The sequence below is a fragment of the Girardinichthys multiradiatus genome, chromosome 5 (genome assembly GCF_021462225.1).
Source record: "Girardinichthys multiradiatus isolate DD_20200921_A chromosome 5, DD_fGirMul_XY1, whole genome shotgun sequence".
NCBI classification, from domain to species: domain Eukaryota; kingdom Metazoa; phylum Chordata; class Actinopteri; order Cyprinodontiformes; family Goodeidae; genus Girardinichthys; species Girardinichthys multiradiatus.
The window spans coordinates 38,076,618-38,100,760 of NC_061798.1; the positions used below are offsets into that span (position 1 = coordinate 38,076,618).

Consider the following 24,143-nt stretch of genomic DNA (forward strand, 5'->3'; position numbering starts at 1 on the left):
AATCAGCAGTCAAACTAACATATACTCAATGCTGACTCTGATTTAGAGCCACTGTTTAACATCTTAAAAAATTCAAAAATGAAAATGTTTCATTGTGGTTCAAGAACTACGTTTTGGCATCGGTTAGATGTTGAGTAATCCTACATACACCATAGTACCCGCACTGAAAAATGTGAAACTTTCCACTTCAGTGAGACAAAATATGTTGAGATTGCAAAACATTACTAAAGAAAACCGGAAACTCAACTAAGCTGAAGTCATGCAGAATCTTTAGAGATGTCTCCTAATGTGCTTTAAATCAGAAATCAAATGTTAAAAGAAGACAAGAGAGGGAAGATTGCAAACGATTAAAACATTAAAACAACAAAAAAAATGAAAGAATATGTTCAACAAAACCCTGCAACACTGGACAGTTTTAAGAAAGTATTTAAGTATGTTTCAAAAACCTGTGAAGATAAAAGATTATTTTAATAACTAGGAGCACACTGTGTGAGAAAGAATAATCTATAAAACTGGGATTAGCTATTATTTTCAACACAAAGACAAAATGGTTAAGGACTTGACACTTTAAACTACGTTAAGCATCTTATTTTAGCAGTTAGCAATGTTAGCTTGGCTAGCATTACAAAAACATACATTTCTGTGAGTATATCCTAGAGAAAGTTGGATCCTTACTGAAACTCTAAGATTTCCAAAAGTTTGCAACATTTTGAAATCAAGCATGCTCCATACCACACTGGTTTCTGAACTTTTCAGGTTTCAACCCCCAAAAACAACAGTGGAAGAGACTCGTGACACTAGCTATTCATTGAGAATTTAAAAATTTCTACATTAGTTACATTTCTAACTCAGTTAAACAGAGATATACAAAGATAACACACACAACAGTAACAGCCAATATACAGGTCCTTCTCAAAATATTAGCATATTGTGATAAAGTTCATTATTTTCCATAATGTCATGATGAAAATTTAACATTCATATATTTTAGATTCATTGCACACTAACTGAAATATTTCAGGTCTTTTATTGTCTTAATACAGATGATTTTGGCATACAGCTCATGAAAACCCAAAATTCCTATCTCACAAAATTAGCATATCATTAAAAGGGTCTCTAAAGGAGCTATGAACCTAATCATCTGAATCAACGAGTTAACTCTAAACACCTGCAAAAGATTCCTGAGGCCTTTAAAACTCCCAGCCTGGTTCATCACTCAAAACCCCAATCATGGGTAAGACTGCCGACCTGACTGCTGTCCAGAAGGCCACTATTGACACCCTCAAGCAAGAGGATAAGACACAGAAAGAAATTTCTGAACGAATAGGCTGTTCCCAGAGTGCTGTATCAAGGCACCTCAGTGGGAAGTCTGTGGGAAGTAAAAGGTGTGGCAGAAAACGCTGCACAACGAGAAGAGGTGACCGGACCCTGAGGAAGATTGTGGAGAAGGGCCGATTCCAGACCTTGGGGGACCTGTGGAAGCAGTGGACTGAGTCTGGAGTAGAAACATCCAGAGCCACCGTGCACAGGCGTGTGCAGGAAATGGGCTACAGGTGCAGCATTCCCCAGGTCAAGCCACTTTTGAACCAGAAACAGCGGCAGAAGCGCATGACCTGGGCGACAGAGAAGCAGCACTGGACTGTTGCTCAGTGGTCCAAAGTACTTTTTTCGGATGAAAGCAAATTCTGCATGTCATTCGGAAATCAAGGAGCCAGAGTCTGGAGGAAGACTGGGGAGAAGGAAATGCCAAAATGCCAGAAGTCCAGTGTCAAGTACCCACAGTCAGTGATGGTCTGGGGTGCCGTGTCAGCTGCTGGTGTTGGTCCACTGTGTTTTATCAAGGGCAGGGTCAATGCAGCTAGCTATCAGGAGATTTTGGAGCACTTCATGCTTCCATCTGCTGAAACGCTTTATGGAGATGAAGATTTCATTTTTCAGCACGACCTGGCACCTGCTCACAGTGCCAAAACCACTGGTAAATGGTTTACTGACCATGGTATCACTGTGCTCAATTGGCCTGCCAACTCTCCTGACCTGAACCCCATAGAGAATCTGTGGGATATTGTGAAGAGAACGTTGAGAGACTCAAGACCCAACACTCTGGATGAGCTAAAGGCCACTATCGAAGCATCCTGGGCCTCCATAAGACCTCAGCAGTGCCACAGGCTGATTGCCTCCATGCCACGCCGCATTGAAGCAGTCATTTCTGCAAAAGGATTCCCAACCAAGTATTGAGTACATAACTGTACATGATTATTTGAAGGTTGATGTTTTTTGTATTAAAAACACTTTTCTTTTATTGGTCGGATGAAATATGCTAATTTTGTGAGATAGAAATTTTGGGTTTTCATGAGCTGTATGCCACAATCATCCGTATTAAGACAATAAAAGACCTGAAATATTTCAGTTAGTGTGCAATGAATCTAAAATATATGAATGTATCATGACATTATGGAAAATAATTAACTTTATCACAATATGCTAATATTTTGAGAAGGACCTGTATTGCTTTCATCTGTTTTACTTTACCATCATAATTGTTGTCATTTTGTTTAATTTCTAAAGAGGATAAGAACCCACACTAGCTCAAAATGATTAAAAAAAAGATCAACTTTGTTGTTATATGTTCAGCCTTCCTCTTATCTACTGAACGTTTCCCTCTCTCTTGCTCCACCGCAGCCTAATTGAACCAAATGCACCTTGACATGTCGTAGAAAAGCAGCTTCCTACATCTCAGGAATGCATCTGACTTATTTTTAAAGAGCTCACTGTTGCTAAAAAATAGTTATCATAAAGTCTTCTTCAGTAGCACACTGAAGAGTCATGTTGTCTGTGCAACCTGTTAGTGCTTTGTATGGTGCAATGATCAGAAAAATACCAGATTTGAATTTCATACCAGCCAGTGACAGATTTCAAGCCTCCAATGAACTACCTAAACCCCATAACTATTTGTGATTCCCACATTTTGTATGTAAAGCAAAAATGTAAAGCAGACACAAGATTCATGAAGAAACAACAAACACACTGCCTAACAGCAACCCACAGATGCACACATTCTGTATGCTCACACCAACATCACAAGCCAAGTTCTTGACAACCGACTCCAAGCAGTCTCTGCCTCCCCCACAGCTTTATAATTGACCTTCTGTGTGTGTCTGGCCATCTGTGTGACTCCAGTCGCCCTGTTTGAACATTTTCATCAAGCCATCTCTGCTCATTTTGTTTGCCCTCTGTTTCTCCTCCACTCTCTTCCCATCCAATCAGACTCTGCAGCATTAAATAAAGAAAGCTGTATCAGACCATTTTTTCCACTAAACTCCTGCTGCCTCGACTTCTCTCTCGTCTAATGGAAAAATTTACTGCTGCAGGATTCAAACTTATCAGTCCATGTTCTGATGTGCATCGGTTTATGCGCCGTCAGCGATGCTGTATCTACTGTGCATACTTTTATATTTGCTTTGGATTCAAAGCTGATCAGTATCAAGCAAAAGCATAAAATCTTCAGTTTCTGTAATAATGAAAGATGGATTTAAGATACCAGCCTACCAGAGAAGCAAATAAGTTCAGAAAGCAGTTAAAGATAATTATGAGTCTTGCACAACCCACAGGATCCTAGTTATGGTAATGATGACAAAGACTCACATGGTGAAGACCACTGTTGCAGATTACAGTCATGGATTGATCAGTCTTTGACAGAAGTAGACCATAAGCACCTCTCTGTGGCAACAAGAGCAAATTCAATTGGAGGCAGAAATATCAAGAGAGCTGGCATTTTTTTCTTTTTTTACCTTTAGAGAGAGAGATTTTTAATTTTCTTCTTTTCTCAGTTTTAGGTTTTGTGTTTCTAAGAAAACCTATTTTTTTTTCCTGACTTTTCTAATTTGTTAACTGTCCTCATGCTTCTCTGCCACTATGTTTTTTGATACCTGGGAACAATCTGTTTTTTCTTCTTAGACATGATGTGCAGCTGTTTTATAACATCTGACCAGTTTAATTATAAATACTCAGATTTTATTAATATATATTTCTGATATGTTTACCACTGTTGCAGCTGATTTACGTAACAATTAATCAACCAAGAGCATGTATCTCTAACGTGGAAACAGCGCCACCTTGTGTATTACAATGAAAGCACCAAGACATACACAGAGCAACTAACATCATTGTTGAAGAAAGATTTATACTGGACAAAAAAACGCAAAACGCCAAAAAGAATTTGATTTAAAATTTTGCACTTAGATCTAACAGTGATTAAAAAACACAAGTTATACAAATAAATATAGACATATACACTGAAAATCCCAAATTAAAGAGCAGTAAATTGAATGTAACAACTACAGAAACAAAAAACAAATATCTCAATACTGAGGATAAGCTGAAAGAAATAAAAATGCAATATTACAAGAGTATGTGCCACATTCAACACTAGCTAAATTTCTTATTTTTGACATTTTTTAAGATACAACAAAATACAACAAACAACAAATTTTGTGCATTGATAAATTTATGTTAAAAAATCTTTATAAATTAATTTATATTAAAATAAATAAATAAAAAAGAAGCAAGAAAATACATTCCGCAGAGACAAATGCTTAAGAATAATACAAACATACCTACTAACATTGTCAAAAAGAAGAGAGGTTTCAAAACACAGTTGTGCCCTATCATCAAGAAGTATATTTATAATTGAAAGTTATTAATGGTCATTAATGGTTAACTTTGTAGAAACCTTGAAGTATATACATCACTTCATAAAGAACATGTAATTTTTAACATGACTTTCAAAGTTACCCAAAGAGCAGATGAACTTTGTGGAGACTGAATAAATAAATTGTCATGAACAGATAATCACTGAAGACATTCATTAATCAAACTTCAACAACAAAACAATTATTTTGCTTCACTCCAACAGCCCTGTGATTAATCTTTTGATACAACTGATTGTACTATTCCAGTAAAGTTCATTATGTCTGTATGCAATATAGTCTTTATGTTCATTTGTTATTGGGCACAATTAGTTTTGTCTCTAAGGACATACCTGACATGTTTCTATGGAGACTTCATGTACCATCTAGTGACATCTCTTAATCAGAGCTTCATATACCACTAGATGGTACGTGGCGTTTCAAAATCAGCTGTTGTTCCCTGAGGCGGTGTCTGCCTGTTGTTAAAATGACAGGCCGACAGGGCCCCCTGCTGCTGGCTCATTGCTGGAGGATGTCGCTCCAGGTCTAGGAAAGCTGGAAGGCCCATTTGTCCCGGTTCATTGCTGTGTGGGGTCGCTTTCTAATCCCCACTGCCACAATGATCCAGCGCTGATTGTTGTATAATTGGTATGTCCTGAAAGACAATACTATTGTCAGCCTGGTTTATTCTCTAATTACTTTTGCATGCATGTGCATATATATATATATATATATATAGTCAGTCAGTCAGTCATTTTCTACCGCTTATTCCATAATGGGTCGCGGGGGAGCTGGTGCCTATCTCCAGCAGTCTATGAGCGAGAGGCAGGGTACACCCTGGACAGGTCGCCAGTCCATCACAGGGGCAACACACAAACAACCATGCACATACTCATTCATACACCTAAGGGCAATTTAGAGTTACCAATTAACCTAACAAACATGTCTTTGGACTGTGGGAGGAAGCCGGAGTACCCGGTGAGAACCCACGCATGCACAGGGAGAACATGCAAACTGCATGCAGAAATCGAACCCAATATATATATATATATATATATATAGTCAGTCAGTCAGTCATTTTCTACCGCTTATTCCATAGTGGGTCACGGGGGAGCTGGTGCCTATCTCCAGCAGTCTATGGGCGAGAGGCAGGGTACACCCTGGACAGATCGCCAGTCCATCGCAGGGTGATCCACTATATATATATATATATATATATATATATACACACACAGGGGTTGGACAATGAAACTGAAACACCTGGTTTTAGACCACAATAATTTATTAGTATGGTGTAGGGCCTCCTTTTGCAGCCAATACAGCATCAATTCGTCTTGGGAATGACATATACAAGTCCTGCACAGTGGTCAGAGGGATTGTAAGCCATTCTTCTTGCAGGATAGTGGCCAGGTCACTACGTGATACTGGTGGAGGAAAACGTTTCCTGACTCGCTCCTCCAAAACACCCCAAAGTGGCTCAATAATATTTAGATCTGGTGACTGTGCAGGCCATGGGAGATGTTCAACTTCACTTTAATGTTCATCAAACCAATCTTTCATCAGTCTTGCTGTGTGTATTGGTGCATTGTCATCCTGATACACGGCACCGCCTTCAGGATACAATGTTTTAACCATTGGATGCGCATGGTCCTCAAAAATGGTTCGGTAGTTCTTGGCAGTGACGCACCCATCTAGCACAAGTATTGGGCCAAGGGAATGCCATGATATGGCAGCCCAAACCATTACTGATCCACCCCCATGCTTCACTCTGGGCATGCAACAGTCTGGGTGGTACGCTTCTTTGGGGCTTCTCCACACCGTAACTCTCTCGGATGTGGGGAAAACAGTAAAGGTGGACTCATCAGAGAACAATACATGTTTCACATTGTCCACAGCCCAAGATGTGCGCTCCTTGCACCATTGAAACTGACGTTTGGCATTGGCATGAGTGACCAAAGGTTTGGCTATAGCAGCCCGGCCGTGTATATTGACCCTGTGGAGCTCCTGACGGACAGTTCTGGTGGAAACAGGAGAGTTGAGGTGCACATTTAATTCTGCTGTGATTTGGGCAGCCGTGATTTTATGTTTTTTGGATACAATCCGGGTTAGCACCTGAACATCCCTTTCAGACAGCTTCCTCTTGGGTCCACAGTTAATCCTGTTGGATGTGGTTCATCCTTCTTGGTGGTATGCTGACATTACCCTGGATACCGTGGCTCTTGATATATCACAAAGACTTGTTGTCTTGGTCACAGATGCGCCAGCAAGACGTGCACCAACAATTTGTCCTCTTTTGAACTCTGGTATGTCACCCATAATGTTGTGTGCATTTCAATATTTTGAGCAAAACTGTGCTCTTACCCTGCTAATTGAACCTTCATACTCTGCTCTTACTGGTGCAATGTGCAATCAATGAAGACTGGCTACCAGGCTGGTCCAATTTAGCCATGAAACCTCCCACACTAAAATGACAGGTGTTTCAGTTTCATTGTTTAACCCCTGTATATATGTTTAAGTAGATTTCACACACCTTCCATTTCTGCTACCTGTGCGACCCCTTCTCTTTTCCAATGGTTATAATCTGAGAGAGGTACCACCAATCTTTGTTGTTTTTAGTATAACAACAAACTTTATCAGTTTATTATTTTACTTAGTACCCCTACACATAGCCCATTCTAAAATCGCCAAAATCTAACTCAGTAGTTTATTCTAACCTCCCCAACAATCCCACACCATTGCAAACCCTTCGTGAAGTGCCTTGGGACAACATGTGTTGTTAATTGGTGCTATATAAATAAAATTGAATTGAGTTGAATTTTCAAAAGTGTTACAGATTTAGGGACCAAAGTGCTTTAATTTGATGTTCTAAAAGGTAAGAAAAAGCAACAAAAAACAACAAGAAATTGGAATACTATCTTTTTTGATGTGTCCTGTTGTAAGAACCAACTCTTGACATCTTTATTGTGAACATGCAGTTAATCACAAGTATTCATATTCCTTTAACATTTTCAAGTCTTGTCACATTATAATCACAAGCTGATATGTATTTAATCGGGATTTTATGTAATAGAACAACAGAGTGTGTTATGATTATGTGGTGGACAGAAAATGTTACATGGTTTTTAAAGCTTTTTAGAAATAAAATTGGGAAAGGTCTGGTTTGCATTAACATTCAGCTTCTGGGAGTCAGTACTTTTCTGCAATCATAGCTGCAGGTCTGCGGGGAGTATGTCTCTACCAGCTTTGCATATGTAAGACCTGAGATTTCTGCACATTCTTCTTCGTTAACTGTCCTAAGCTCAGTCAGACTGGATGACATCTAACTGCAAAGTCTTGCCACACAATTGCAGTTGGATAAAGGTCTGCACTTTGACTAAACCATTTCACTGTAGCTATGGCTGTATGTTGATGGTCTGCTGGAAGGAGAACCAATTTTCCTCCTGGATTGCACGGTATTTGTCTTCACCTACTTTCCCACAACTCTGACTAGTTTTGCTTACTGAAGAAGTGGTTACAAAGTAACTTACCAAAGCATGATGCTGCCAGCACCAATTTTCACATTGGGAATGGTGTTTTCAAGGGAATGTGCAGTCATAGCATTTTGCAAGTAGGCCAAGGATTTAATGTTGGTCTGATCTGATCAAAGCATCTTCATCCATATCTTTGCTCTGTCTCCATTACGACTTATGTTAAAATGCAAGTGGAAATTATTTTGACTTGTGCAGCTGTGCCATAGTCTTTCTATTTCCAGACAATGGACTGAGCCGTGTTCAGTGATGTGTTCAAAGCTTAGGATATTATTTTATGACCAAGAGAACTCAACATAATAGCTCAGTTTACCTTACTTCAAAACTTTATTGTTTGAGGATAACTTTTATCCTCAGGTAATTTAAATATCTAGTTCTTGAGGAATATTCAGAATGCTGAATAGAGAACAAGCAGAAAAATCCAAGTGGCGATGGTTGTCATATTAGGACCATGTATCACAAATACATAAAAATATCTTTTAAAGAATATTTGAAGGTGTCCTTCTGCAACGATGGATCATACAGGATGAGTTCAGACTTACATTCTTATTTCAACATTGATATTAAGACTAATTGCAACGATCTTACCTTGTCATCCCCTTTGACCTTCTTCAGCTTTTCCTTCTAGCTTTCCTGTCTCAGCCCCTCTGGATTTACTGCTCCTCTCTGTCCCTTCTCTGATTCTGACAGTACAAACTGGCATTGGATGTACTGTACTCAGAGGAGAGTTTCAAAAAAAGAACTGACCCAATTAACCTATTACACTGAGTGAATCTATATTTAGCACTTTACAGCTAAAACTGATGTGATCCAACCTTTTCTGGTCCATCAGGTGGTTAATTTTAGACAATCACATGCTCCTGGTGCAATGCTACTGAACACTTATGTCTCCCAGGATGACCACCTTGTTTCTGTCTTCCCTATGGCTCTCCCCTTGTTGACTCTTCAACCAGAAGCACATTCTCATGAGCAGTTTCCTGCCAGGATCATCACTGCTTCTACAGTCGGTTTCCCTTCACTGTCAAAAACACAGTATATGAGGTTCCTCCGCACTGTTTTCTGTCAGTGCCTGCAGCTTAAATCTTCGGTGAACCAATCAAACATCCTGAACATCAGTTCATCTCAACATATTTTAGACTTCCTGTCAAGACTCTGTGTCACTGTGACCCCATTAATCTTAATTAAAACCAATAATGCTTATGCAAATCTGTACAATTTATATAGACTACTGTAGAAACGACATGAATAAAATGTCATTGTACTTCCAGCTTTCTGTTTTTTTGTAATATTTCCCAACTTTTATTATTCGTTTTCAGTATATTGCTGCACTCTGGCACAATGCTGCCCCTAATAACATACATTATGTTCCAAATTTGATATGTAGCAGTACCTACCAAGGAAGAGTGCTGATAATTATATTCTAGGGAGAGGTTGAACGCCTCCATGGCAGCTTATGCAGGGTGTGAGATGGTGAGAAATGTCAGAATGTCAAAGTCCCTGGAAAGGCTGATGGATAGAAAAATGCTGAAATAAAATTTTGATGTAGGTCTTGCAATTTACCCTAAACTAGATGGACTTTGTAAAGCACTCCCAACATTTACATTTGCTAAAAAACCCTATTTCCTATTATAGAAACACAAAAAGCAGTTATAGAGGAAAACCTTTTCTCTAGTAAGCTATTTCCTCATAAGATACAGCGCTGATGAATGAATTACAAACACTCGTTGACATGAATGTTGAATTGTTTTGGGTTTCAAATCATGGAGTAGAACTGTTTATGGAATAATCATGCATTTATTTTCAATGAATTTAAAGACTTAAGTACAAAATATTAAACTTAGTACTGATTTCCTGTAATCACAAAGGGTCAAAATTAACACGCTCAGAAATAAACACACACCCCAAAAATATATTGTTTAAACTGTTTGGTTTCCTGGCACAAATCTAGCATTTAATCATAGTTTATAAATTTCCAAAACGGTTTAAATTCCAGAAGCCCAATTCTATTGGGTCTGTTTATCCATTCCAAAACCAGTTGTAATGTGTGTTTACAGTCCTGTTAAGGCAACCAGCTTTGCCCAAGAATTAGCTACAATTAAATGTAGCTGAATTTGAAGAGTTTGGGGGTAGTTCTTTTGTTTCATTATATTATACACCTTGAGCAATGTGACAACACCAGCTGCAGCTGAACATACCCTCGGCATGATACTGCCACCACCATAGGTGAAAGTTTGTACAGTTTGGTAAAGTTTTCTTAGTTCCTCAAGCCTCACCTTGACTTTGTGGCTTCTTTTTGGTGTCCCCAACATAGCTTTCATTGTATGTAGGCTGGAACCTTCGTGGTTCCTTAGCTATTCTGCTTTCATCTCAGGGTGATGATTTCGACCAAACTGCTGAAACTTAGAAGCAGTTGGGTGTTCCAGTAGAACAGTGATCCCAAACACACATAGAAAATTATTTGAGTGGATAACATTGATTAGTATTAAGTAAACGAAAATGGCCCTCAAATCAAACTTAAACCATAAAAAATGTCAAAATGTTCTTCATAACCCAAATTACAAATATGATCATGTGCATGTTTACCGAAATTAGCAATCCTCCATCACTAGGGGGCACTGTGAAATTGAGAAGTTTAGAATGCAAAAACGGTTCATCAGATTCTCACCAAATCTTCCACATAACTTTGGGGTATATCCCTTAGATGATTATTTTTCAACCTTGGTTCTCAAGGCACACTGCCATACATGTTTTGGAGGTTTCCCTGCTTTAACACGCCTGATTCAGATAACTGCAGTAAAAGCCTGGTAATCAGCCATCAACTGAAATCAGGTGTGCTGAAGCAGGGAAACATCTAAAATATGCAGGGCAATGTGCCTTCAGAACCAGGGTTTAAAAACACTGCCTCAGATGATATATTAAATATGGTAAGATCATAGTGGGCAGGACACATTAACAAATTCTGAAAATCAGCCTTAGGTCTGAGTTTATAATGAGCTCAGCTTTGCAGGACATATTCCTTAGATAATGCTAAACGTTTCAATTACTCTCATTTTGACCTATCTCAAAGTCCCTCACTCTAATTTTTCAAAAGTGTGTGTTTAAAAAAAATCTGTGTATCTCCCACAATCCTAATAAAACTGGCCACGCTGCTTCAACACATGATGCCAAGTAATCCTCTTCAATTTGGTATCAGATCATGTATTCTTGTTCATTCCACTTGACCTTGAACTTTACAACTGTCACAATAAGGTTTAAATATTTTTTCCTGCAATTATTTTAAAGAAGCAGCATGAAAAAAACGCATTTAAATAAAGCACCCAGGCTTGTCGAACATTATCAGGATTTTAATGCATTTTTGAAGTCTGCATTAATCCTCTCTGTGGGAAAACATTGCAAAATGGAGAGAAGCTTTCTCTTAAAGAGGAATTAAACCCTAAATCTGCTTTTTTGCAGATAAACTGTATAAATTGGGTCTTGAGGGGGCTGTCTTTTAAATTTCATGTACATTTGTTTAATTCTGCAAAATGTGTCCTAAAACCGTCTTAGTGTTGTCCTATTTGGGTTGAACAGTGGTAACTGCAGTTGAATTTTCCAATTGGTTCACAAGGTACAGTTTAGTACGTGCTTACGTCACAGCCCCGCGTGGGGGCGGTTTCACTCAAACACGCCCCCATAGCGTTTCTCCACTGCCGCAGCAGGACCTGCTCCGGGCAGCGTCCTCAACCAGCGGCTCGAACTGATAAGGTTCAGACCCGCTGGGCTCCATAAAGACGAGAGGGGTGAAAAATCCTCAAAAGAGCTATCTGTGGCGAACCTACCAGCGTCGCTCTGCTGACTCTCATGTTTCAATATGTCAAATTAAACTAGCTGCCCCTTTCCCTCGTCTTCCTGACCACATCCCCGTTTAAATCCCTCCGCTTGGCACTGCCCACTTTGTTGGCATTTTTAAAAATGTGTGTGGGAGCGGAGTTATTGTTTTACATGGGGTTTGTTTCCACATTGGGCGCAGGTTAGTGTTCCGGTTCTGTCATTTTTTTTTTCTTGTTCCTCACACAAATGCTATGATACTTTATGTGGGTACGTTTCAAATAATGTATCAGCACCAGTTACATACATATTCCAATAAATGTTTGTTTTAAATCAGTAACATAACTAGAACAATATGTAATTTCACTTGGGGATTATAAAGTATTTTTGAATTGATTTCAAGAATAAAAAGACAACTTTACCTCCATAGAGAAGCTGGTTTTCATCACAGATTCAGAACTGCAGATGGCATAAGAAGTAATTATGGATTGGTTTTCTTTTACACTCTGCTTTAAAACAAGCTTTGGTGAATTTTCAAGGTTTAATGTGTTTTCTTTATTTTTGTGCAGTTTTTCTTTGTGTTTATTTACTTTCATTGACCTGAATTCTGCTTGATTTGTAGATTTTCCTCTCAGAGAAATGTACCTCACCTTTAATCTACAACCGCACCCTCACCTGCTCAGATTTCAGTTGCCGTGTGTGTCTTTTGCTCCAGATCTGCCATGTTCTCCACCATTAGACCCTGCTTTTATCTTTTTGCCTGTGGTTGTCCAACACTTTGGAAACTGGTGCTGTTTGTTTGCTTTTTTTGTTGTTGGTGGTGGTTCTGATTGGACTATTTGATCATTGGATCATCCTTATCTGAAATTAGCTTGTGTAACAAAATAAACCTTATTAGTCTTGTGTTCCAGTCCAACGAGGAACACAGGTTTCCTTGTTTTCCACCTGATTGCTCTTCATCTGTGTTTACAGCTGTAGAGCTGATGATGTTCTGAGCTGCTGTCCAATCGGAGAACAGCTCTAAGTGACCTTTGATCAGTGTGGACTCTGGATGATCTTCAGCTGGTGACAAACACTGGGTCCTCCATTTCCTCATTGTGTGATCCATGATGAAGCTCCCTCTACCTGCTCCTCTTCTTCTGCTTCCTTCTTTCCTGCTGGTTGGGACATTCTTCCCTCTGGCTAATGGTGGACACATCCTGGCCTTCCCAGGTGAGCACAGCCACTGGCTGAACATGCGGACCATCATAGAGGAGCTTGTAAGGAGAAACCACAAGGTTACCATCCTGGTGCCGGACGCATCGTCAACAGTCAACTACAACAGCAGCCGAGATGCTGCCATGTTTAACTTCCTGGTGTTTAAGGTAACAAGACCCAACCACTTGCCCACAGATCAATGACTGTCAATCAATATTATCTAGTGTGATCAACATCAGTCAGTATCTGTGCAATGATATATTTGGTTTGTTGTTATTTAATATTTAATTCAATTCAATTCAGTTTATTTATATAGTGCCGATTCACAACACACGTTGTCTCAAGGCACTCCACAAAAGCCAAACAATGTTCAGTCTGTCAAGTATTGTCCTTTAATCCTGGAGATGTTCTTTGGTGATAGAAAGCCGACTTTGTTACTGTCTTTATTTGCCTCTCAGGGTTCAGGTTTGAGTCCATCACTTCACCCAGGTTTCGAGCCTTATTGTTTGTTTCTAGCTGTATGAACTGAAGCTGTGTGCTAACTTTTAAACGCTCTTCCTTTGGTCCAAAAACTATTACTTCTGTTTTGTTTTCAGTTTTAAAATTTTTTTGGCACATCCATGCATTGATTTCTTCTGAGCATTTACCAAGAGCTTGAATGGGTTCATATTAACCTGGTGATATTGTAATGTAAAGCTCTGTCTCATCTGCATAGTTATGGTAACTTATGTTGTTTATAATTATAGTTAGGAGGAGCATAGAGATACTGAATAGGAGGGGCCCTAAGATGGACCATTGGGGAACGCCACATGTGAATTTTGTGGTTTCTGATGTAAAGATACCCATTGACCCAAAAAAGTACCTGTCCTTACAGTAGGATTTAAACCAATCGAGTGCTGTTCCAAAAAGGCCGACCCAGTTTTACAGGCGCTCTAATAAAATGGAGTGATCAACAGTGTCGAATACTGCACTCAGGTCCAATAATACCAGCACTGTGGTTCTTCCACAGTCTGCATTTATACGGTGTCATTGAACACCTTGACAAGGGTATTCTCTGTACTGTGGTGGGCACGGAAGCCTGACAGGAAGACATCAAAGATAAAAGATAAATGGGGAAATGAGGCAGGATTTGTAATATTTGATGAAGAATTGGAACAAATATATCACTTTGGAGGTGCAGAAAATCTCATACCTGCAAAGAATTCTGTTAGAAAATGTACCGCGTTACTTTGTTACTCCACGTCAAAGTACTCATGTCTCACAAGGAAACAGCCAATGTTGGAGAAACTGTGGATGCCAGAGTGCAGGTCATTATCATTATCATGTATTCTTATCCAAAAACTTTTAATGATATTAACAATGCCATTAAACATATCTTCCAAATCTGCATTCTACCATACTTCAAAACCATATTTCTGGGCTATAAGACTCAAACAATGCAATCAATAGATGGATACCTTTTGGAATATACATATGGCAGTGGGGAAAAAGCAATTACAAAAAAGTGGATGGTACATAAGGAACCAACTATCCAAGATCAGCTCAAATTGGATGGATTTTTACAAAATGGAAAAACACAGTTAATTGAAAGCTAAAAATTTTTTTAAACATTAGATAACTTGAACCGCCACCTTAATGTGGTGGAGGGGTTGTAGTGCTCGAATGATCCTAGAGGCTATGTTGTCTGGGGCTTAAATGCCCCTGGTAGGGTCTCCCATGGCAAACAGGCTCTAGGTGACGGGTCAGACAAAGAGCGGTTCAAGAAACTTCATGAGGACTAGTAGATCGAGGCACGTGACGTCACCCGGTACGGCGGAGCCGGGGTCCCACCCTGGAGCCAGGCCTGGGGTCGTGACTTGCCGGAGAGCGCCTGGTGGCCGGGTTGCTCCTCGCGGGACCCGGCCAGGCCAAGCCCGAACAAGAAACGTGAGGCCATCCCCCAGTGGGCCCACTACCTGCAGGGGGAACCGTGAGGGACCGGTACAGATACCGGTAGGATTGGGCGGCAGACGACGGCGGAGACCTCAGCCGCCCGATCCCCGGATGCTTAGGTTGGCTCTAGGGACGTGGAATATCACCTCGCTGGGGGGGGAAGGAGCCTGAGCTTGTGCAGGAGGTAGAGAGATATCAACTAGAAATAGTTGGGCTCGCCTCCACGCACAGCGTGGGCTCTGGAACTCATCTCCTCGAGAGGGGCAGGGCTCTCTTCTACTCTGGAGTGGCTCACTGGGAGAGGCGGCAGGCTGGGGTGGGTTTGCTTGTTGCCCCCCAGCTCAGCCGTCTCGTGTTGGGGTTTTCCCCAGTGGATGAGAGGGTCGCATCCCTGCGCCTTCGGGTTGGGGATAGGTCACTGACTGTCGTTTGGGCCTACGGGTCGAGCAGTAGTGCGGAGTACCCGGCCTTCTTGGCATCCCTGTCGGGGATGCTAGATAATGCCCCTCGTGGGGACTCCCTTATTCTGCTGGGGGACTTCAACGCCCATGTGGGAAACAACAGTGACACCTGGAGAGGCGTGATTGGGAAGAATGGCCTCCCCAATCTGAATCCGAGTGGTGCTTTGTTATTGGACTTCTGTGCTAGTCACGGGTTGTCCATAATGAACACCATGTTCAAACATAAGGGTGTCCATCAGTGCCCTTGGCACCAGGATACCCTAGCCAGGAGGTCAATGATCGACTTTGTTGTCGTATCATCAGACCGTCGGCCGCATGTTTTGGACACTCGGGTGAAGAGAGGGGCTGAGCAGTCCACTGATCACCACCTGGTGGTGAGTTGGATCCGCTGTGGGAGGAGAAAGCCGGACAGACTTGGCAGGCCCAAGCACATAGTGTGGGTCTGCTGGGAACGTTTGGCAGACCCCTTGGCCAGGGATGTATTCAACTCTCACCTCCGGGAGAGCTTTGACCAGATTCCGAAGGATGTTGGAGACATAGAGTCCGAGTAGACCATGTTCTCCGCATCTATTGTCGATGCTGCCGCCCGTAGCTGCGGCCGTAAGGTCTGCAGTGTCTGTCACGGCGGCAATCCCCAAACCCGGTGGTGGACACCGGCAGTAAGGGATGCTGTCAAGCTGAAGAAGGAGTCTTATCGGCTGTGGTTGGCTTGTGGGACTCCTGAGGCGGCTGACGGGTACCAAGCGTGCCGTGGCCCGGGCGGTGGCAGAGGCAAAAACTTGGACCTGGGAGGAGTTCGGTGAGGCCGTGGAGAAGGACTACTGGTTGGCCCTGAATCGATTCTGGCAAACCATCCGGTGCCTCAGGAGGGGGAAGTAGTGCTTCGCCAACATTTTTTACAGTGGGGGTGGGGAGCTGCTGACCTTGGCTGGGGACATTATCGGGTGGTGGAAGGAGTACTTCGAGGATCTCCTCAATCCTGCCATCACACATTCCCTGGTGGAAACAGAGGCTGGGGACTCAGGGTTAGACTCTTTCATCACCCAGGCTGAAGTCACCGAGGTGGTTAAAAAGCTCCGCGGTGGCAGGGCTTCGGGGTTGGATGAGATGCGCCCTGAGTACCTCAAGTCTTTGGATGTTGTGGGGCTGTCATGTTTGACACGCCTCTTCAACATTGCGTGGCGGACGGGGACAGTGCCTTTGGATTGGCAGACTGGGGTGGTGGTCCCCCTACATAAGAAGGGTGACCGGAGGGTGTGTTCCAACTACAGGGGGATCACACTCCTCCGCCTCCCTAGTAAGGCCTACGCCAGGGTATTGGAGAGGAGAGTCCGGCCGATAGTCGAACCCCGGCTTCAGGAGGAGCAGTGTGGTTTTCGTCCCGGCCGTGGAACACTGGACCAGCTCTATACCCTCTACAGGGCACTCGAGGGGTTCATGGGAGTTTGCCCAACTGGTCCACGTGTGTTGTGTGGACCTGGAGACAGCATTCGACTGTATCCCTCGTCATGCCCTGTGGGGGGTGCTCCAGGAATATGGAATCGGGGGCCCTTTACTAGGGGCCATCCGGTCTCTGTAGAATCAGAACAGGAGTTTGGTTCGCATTGCCGGCACTAATTCGGACCTGTTCCCGGTGCATGTTGGACTCCGGCAGGGCTGCCCTTTGTCACCGGTCCTGTTCATAACTTTTATGGACAGGATTTCTAGGCGCAGCCAAGGGCCGGAGGGGGTCTGGTTTGGGGACCAGAGGATTTCGTCTCTTCTTTTTGCAGTGGCGTGGTCCTGCTGGCCCCCTCTAGCCAAGACCTACAGCATGCACTGGGGCGGTTCACAGCCGAGTGTGAAGCGGCTGGGATGAAGATCAGCTCCTCCAAGTCCGAGGCCATGGTTCCCGACCGGAAAAGGGTGGCTTGTCCTCCTCAGGTTGGAGGGGAGTTCCTGCCTCAAGTGGAGGAGATTAAGTATCTCAGGGTCTTGTTCACAAGTGAGGGAAGAATGGAGCGGGAGATCGACAGACGGATTGATGCGGCTGCCACAGTAATGGTGGCGCTGTGCCGGTCCGTTGTGGTGAAGAGAGAGCTCAGCCGAAAAGCGAAGCTCTCGATTTACTGGTCGGTCTACGTTCCTACCCTCACCTATGGCCATGAACTTTGGGTCATGACCGAAAGAACGAGATCCCGGATACAAGCGGCTGAAATGAGCTTCCTCCGTAGGGTGGCCGGGCACTCCCTTAGAGATAGGGTGAGGAGCTCCGCCATCCGGGAGGGTCTCGGAGTAGAGCCGCTGCTCCTCCACATCGAGAGGAGCCAGTTGAGGTGGCTAGGGCATCTATACCGGATGCCTCCTGGACGCCTTCCTCGGGAGGTGTTCCACGCACGTCCCACTGGGAGGAGGCCCAGGGGACGGCCCAGGACACGCTGGAGGGACTATGTCTCTCGGCTGGCCTGGGAACGCCTTGGGCTCCCCCCGGAGGAGCTGGAAGAGGTGTCCGGGGAGAGGGACGTCTGGGTGTGTCTGCTGAGTCTGCTGCCCCTGCGACGACCCAGTCAGGGTTAAAGCGGAAAAAGACGAGTACGAGTACGAGTAAATGATAAAATATGACAAACAATATATGCTAGCAATAATATAGAATAGAAAGTGAACAAGAATAATACACATAGAAAGGATAGCCTTTGACTTATGGTTTGTACTTTAATAACAAGATTCTGTGATATATTTTGCCTTTTTGTTGATCCATAGTTTTACATAATCCTAAACTTATTGTTCATCTCTCTAGCACTTTATTTGCTTTATCTCTTCAACAAACAAAATCCAGATAGAGACACAGAAGAAAATGGGTGTAAACTCTAAAATCATAAATGTTTTGGATTGTATTCTCTTTTTTTCTTTACCAAATTGATCTTAATAAAAAAATTTTTAACATAGATTATTAACAGAAACAAACTCCAAGTTTATTTCAGTCAACTCTCTAAATAAGCTAGTTAACATTAACTAAAACTACCAAGCAAACATGAAAGAACAAAGGAAATCAATGAACTGTACACAAATGAAGAAAAATGGGGACAAATAAAATGGTTTAAAACAATAACCAGTAAAATGATGCAATAACATCACAGTTCATTGTGGATATTTATGTTTGAGAACCAGGGTTTATTTGGAGGAATTTGAAAATGAGATCAAATTCAATTCAGTTTATTTATATAGCACCAATTCACAACGTGTCGTCTCAAGGCAAAAAGTTAGTTCAATACAATCATACAGATTTCAAGTCAAGTACATCCATTCTAATTGATCCTAGTTTTCAAGCAGTGCAGTAGGTTCAGTTTATTATTCAAATTGGTTAAAAAGTATTTCTATCTAAGGAAACCCAGCAGATTGCATCGAGTCAGTGACTTGCAGCATTCACTCCTCCTGGCTTAGCATGTAGAGACAGTGGTGCATGTAGGGATAGTTTTTACCAGTCTCTTTGTTTGTGAACGGTTCAGTCCATCTTTCACCCCATGGCTAGGACACAACAGTCTCAGCCAGTGTGAAACATCATTATTTTTTTAAGATATTTTTTTGGCACTAAAGGCCTTTATTTTTAATATTTCGACAGTAGGCAGACAGGAAATAGGGGCAAACAGAGAGGGTGAGACATTCGCCAAAGGTCACCGGGTCCGGAACTCGACCCCGGGACAGCTGCATCGAGGACTATAGCCTCTATATGTGGTCACGTGCTTAACCCCTACACCACCAGTGCTGCAGTAACATCATTATTAACTGGAATACCAGTGAATGCTTCCACTCTTGACTCTTGAACTCACTGAAAGTTAATTAAAGTTTTACCTTGTTAGTATTTGAGTACTGATCAAAAATTTATAAATACACTGATCAGCTCCTTATGTTTCTTGCCTCAGGTTCCATTCAGCAGATCGGACATGAATGACATAATGCAAGATTATATTCAGTTCTCCATGTACCATGCCCATAACTCCTCCCTGTTGCGTCGGTTTCTGGTGCCTCTGACAATTTTAGGAAAGCTTTCTCAAATGGGGATGCAGCAATGTGACGCCATGCTAAAAAACCAGGAGCTTATGGTGACACTGCGGGACACCGCCTTCGATGTGGTCCTACTGGACCCCATGGTGGTGTGTGGAGACCTTGTGGCTGACATGCTTGGTGTGCCCCTAGTCCTTTCACTGCGGTTCTCAGTGGGCAGCACCTTGGAGCGTCACTGTGGTCAGGCATCAATGCCTGCGTCCTTCGTCCCCGCATCTCCGCTGCCGTACACCGACCACATGACATTTGGGGAGCGGCTAATCAACATGTTAACGTACATGGGGACATCAGTGCTGAGCCAACTGTACTGGAGAAGGACGCTTGACTCACTCTACACCGAGATCAAAGGTCAGTCCTGATCATATGTGTCATTCAAACTTATCATCCATCATCAAAACCTCCAAACAAAGAGCATAAATCTACTGCAGGATTTGGCTGTAGGATGAGGGTGGAGGGCTTGAGCCAGGTAATCTACAAGCTGAGTTAAGTCAGTTACTAAAATCTTTAAATCAAATGTTAGAGCTGCCATCAGAAAAACACTAAAAAATGTTTAGATTCCAAGTTTCTTAAGCGGATCTTCAGCATATAACTGTGTTTATGTGGAAACAGTCAAAACACCGTTTTTGTGCCATTTAATTTTCTGTCATTGTGAAGGACTTTCCCTCCAGAAAAGAAACATCTGACAGTAGTGTTTCCTGTGTGAACAGGAAGTGCTAGCAGCTTCTGTAGCTCCCTGGGGAGGGCTGATGTCTGGCTGATCAGGACCTTCTGGGACATTGAGACACCGCGGCCAATACCGCCAAACTTTTTCTATGTTGGCGGTCTTCACTGCAGACCAGCCAATCAGTTGCCAGAGGCATGGTTCAACTTTCTGTTTTGTTCACAGATCAAAGTGATTTAATGTTATAAAGCTTATTTCCCATCCTGCAGGACATGGAAGCATTCCTGCAGAGCTCAGGAGATGATGGTGTGGTGGTTGTCACCTTCGGCTCCCTGGTAACCAGTCTGACAGCAGACAGAGCTGATGTCATTGCCAGTGCTTTAGGACGAATACCACAGAAGGTCAGAGGCTCCGCCCACTCACTTCCAGTTACTGTTTCCTCTCACCAGATACCAGCTGTCATGTGACGTCTTTCAGGTAATTTGGCGTTATTGTGGCAAAACCCCGGGATCCCTTTCACCAAATACGAAGCTCTATGATTGGATCCCTCAGAATGACTTGTTGGGTATGAACTTCTGTCTCAGCTTTGCAAAGTAAAAGCCTGCTCTCTGTTATTCTTTCTGTAAGATCTTTTCAAAGTAAAATGATGTGGACTTATCATCTGATTATCTATCAGTCAGTATCAGATGCTGTTCCTGTTTATAAAGCTTAAACAATTAGAGCCCCGTGTCTTACCTTTAGGTCACCCACTGACCCGAGCCTTCGTGACACACGGTGGCACAAATGGTTTATATGAGGCTTTGTTTCATGGTGTTCCGGTGGTTGGTATCCCGCTGTTTGGTGATCAGCCAGATAATCTTGCGCGTCTGAGCCGGCGTGGTGCTGCCGTTGTCCTAAACTTCAACCACATGACGGTGGATGACCTGGAGAAGGCGCTTCATGCTGTCATCAATGAGCCCAGGTGAGATTGACGTCTCAGGAAGCAGGATTTTACTTTGACATTAAATGTTCTGACCTTCCAGTCTTGTTGCAGCTCCTTCACAGTGAAAATGTTTACTTCTTTTTTTGCCATAATTTTCAGCTTCAAATCAAACATGCAGTACCTCTCCTCGCTACAGCGTGAACAGCCGGTGGCACCACTAAGCACTGCTACTTTCTGGTTGGAGTTTGTGATGCGGCATGGAGGAGCTAAACACCTGAGGATGGCGTCACATGACCTGTACTGGTTCCAGTACTACAGCTTGGACGCAGGAGCGGCTCTACTGCTCTCTATGATAGCTGGCCTCTCCCTCTGCTGGGCAGGGCTCTGCTACTTCCTGCGGTGCTGCAGAGGGCAAGCACAAAGACAGAAAAGTGATTGACAAGTTCAGTTTCTGAACTGTAATGTTTTCCTAATTAAGGACATTTCTTAATGTACTTTTATAATAGTATAATGTATGTAAATTGTTTACCTTGTGTGGATTAGGGAAAATATACCAGTACATTCAAACTTTTGAAACCAAGTCTTGTTTCTTTTTAAAGTCATTGTCGTATCATCATTCCATTGTAAAAAAGACTATAGTGTAAATTTTCTGCCTTTACACTATAGTCTTTCTTTGAAGGCCCAAAATTATTGTGACATTCAAACCATGGTCACAATAAGTCTGTATCATATAAGGATTCTCTGGCCCCGTCCCTGATGTGACCAGTGAGGACATGTTTAGCCGAATGCTTCACTCAACCGTTGCTGTCTAGGTGGTGTCCTGAAAATGATGTGGGCTACATTTATAATTGGCATTATTTAAACATTTTGAGGAAAACCTGGTCTGATTCGGAGAGATCCATCCATCCCACTTTGGATGGAGCAGCTCTTCTTTCTAGGAATCTGGCTGAAGTTATTAGTTCTCCAAAACTCTGACAACCGAAGATTACGTTACTATAAATGACTTAACTACTAATTATTTAAATGTTCACATACCTCGAAATACTGGGCGAGGAGGAGTAGCAACCATCATTCAGTCCAATTTATTGATTAGTCTCAGACCAATTATTAGCAACAATTCTTTTGAATATTTAACCCTTAGTTTTCCTCATCCAAATTGCAAACCACTAAAGCCACTTCTGTTTGTTGTTTTGTACCTCCACCAGACCCTTACTCTCAATTTTTAGATCAGTTCTCAGACTTATTAGATTTAGTGTTAAATACAGACAAGGTCATAGTGGGGGATTTTAACATTCATGTTGACACTGAAAGTGATAGCCTAAATATAGCCTTTAATGCTATCTTAGACCCATTTGGCTTTGCTCAACACATTAGCAAACCTACCCACCTTTGTCTTCATTCTCTGGACCGTGTGCTGACATATGGAATTGAGTGTAAATAAATATTTCTTCATAATCCTCCCCTGTCTGACCATTTTTAATAACCTTTAAGTTTAATTTAACTGAGTACTCCACACCTAAAATAAAATTTTATAATAGTAGGTCATTTTCAGACAATGCTGTAACAACCTTTAAAGAATCTGTAGCATTTTTAACTTCCTCATTATCACAGAAAAACACAGTGGAGGGGAGTAATTTTGTTTCTTCCCCTTCACAAATTGATTCTCTCTTTCATAGTGTTCCTTCCTCATTGCGCAGTGCATTAGACAATATAGCCCCCTTGAAAAAAAAGGTAATTATTCATAGGAGGTTGCCTCTCTAGTTTAATTCAGAGCTGTGTACTTTAAAGCACAATGTTAGAAAATTGGAGAGAAAAAGGTGCTCTACTCACACAGAGGACTCATACTTAATCTGGAAAACGTCTATTGTTGCCTAAAGACATTTTGCCAATATAGAACAGTTTGTTTCTCATTAATAGAAGAGTATAATCCTAGGTTTCTTTTTGGCATAGTAGCTAAACTTACACAGTCATAGCTCTGTTGAGCAATCAATTCCTTAGCTCTAAGCAGTAATGACTTCCAATATGCTTCCAATAGGTAAAATAATCAGGCAACATGGGATAAATTTTCACTGTTATGCTGATGATACTCAGCTTCATTTATCCATAAATCCTGATGAGCCTAACTAGTTATATAGACTACAGGGATGTCTTAAAGACATAAAAGCATAGATAACTTTAAATTTTCTGCTTCTAAATTTAGACAAGACAGAAGTTGTCATCTTTGGACCGGAGTCTTTGAAAAAGGAACTGCTTAGTCAATCAATAATGTTGCCGGCATTAAATTGGCCTCCAGTAGTAAAGTAAAAGAAACCTTGGTGTTATTTTTGACCAGGACATGTCATTTAAATCCCATATTAAACAGGTTTCTAGGATTACCATCTTTCACCTCCGGAATATTGCCAAAATTAGAAATATCCTGTCCAGGAGTGATGCTGAAATACTATTCCATGCATTTGTTACTTCAAGGCTGAACTATTGTAATTCTTTACTATCAGGGTGTCCACAAAATGCAGTTAAAAGGCTTCAGCTGATCCAAAATGCTCCAGCAAGAGTTCTGATGGAAATTAAAAAGAGAGATCATATTTCTCCTATTTTAGCTTCCCTTCAATGGCTCCCTGTTAAATCCAGAATAGAATTTAAAATTCTCCTCCTCACATATAAAGCCCTTAGTGATCTAGCTCCATCATACATCAGAGATCTGATTGTTTCATATGTTCCTAACAGGGCACTTTGTTCTCAGACTGCAGGTTTACTGGTGGTTCCTAGAGTCTCTAGAAGTAGAATGGGAGGCAGATCCTTTAGTTATCAGGTTCCTCTTTGGACCAGTATCCAGTTTTAGTCCGTGAGGCAGACACCCTGTCTACTTTTAAGGTTAGGCATAAAATTTTACTTTTTGAGAAAGCTTATAGT

General features: G+C 42.0%; 1 protein-coding gene across 7 annotated transcripts in view; it reads left to right on the forward strand.

Moving 5' to 3' along the window:
• Positions 1-22,693, forward strand: part of LOC124868046 (UDP-glucuronosyltransferase 2C1-like) — a 53,244-nt gene extending 30,551 nt beyond the window's left edge. The window contains exons 1-11 of one of the 7 annotated variants that reach the window (XM_047364832.1): positions 11,968-12,221; positions 12,450-12,496; positions 12,642-12,714; positions 12,992-13,383; positions 19,509-19,998; positions 20,079-20,132; positions 20,358-20,506; positions 20,581-20,712; positions 20,789-20,876; positions 21,053-21,272; positions 21,393-22,693. In XM_047364832.1, coding sequence (XP_047220788.1) covers positions 13,126-13,383; positions 19,509-19,998; positions 20,079-20,132; positions 20,358-20,506; positions 20,581-20,712; positions 20,789-20,876; positions 21,053-21,272; positions 21,393-21,672 — 1,671 coding nt within the window. In that variant the 5' untranslated portion in view covers positions 11,968-12,221; positions 12,450-12,496; positions 12,642-12,714; positions 12,992-13,125 and the 3' untranslated portion in view covers positions 21,673-22,693. Of the gene's footprint in view, positions 1-11,967; positions 12,222-12,365; positions 12,497-12,641; positions 12,715-12,788; positions 12,808-12,991; positions 13,384-19,508; positions 19,999-20,078; positions 20,133-20,357; positions 20,507-20,580; positions 20,713-20,788; positions 20,877-21,052; positions 21,273-21,392 lie in introns of those variants that run through there. The other 6 variants (XM_047364827.1, XM_047364830.1, XM_047364833.1 and 3 more) reach the window with 6 other exon arrangements.
• Positions 22,694-24,143: the final 1,450 nt, after the last annotated feature.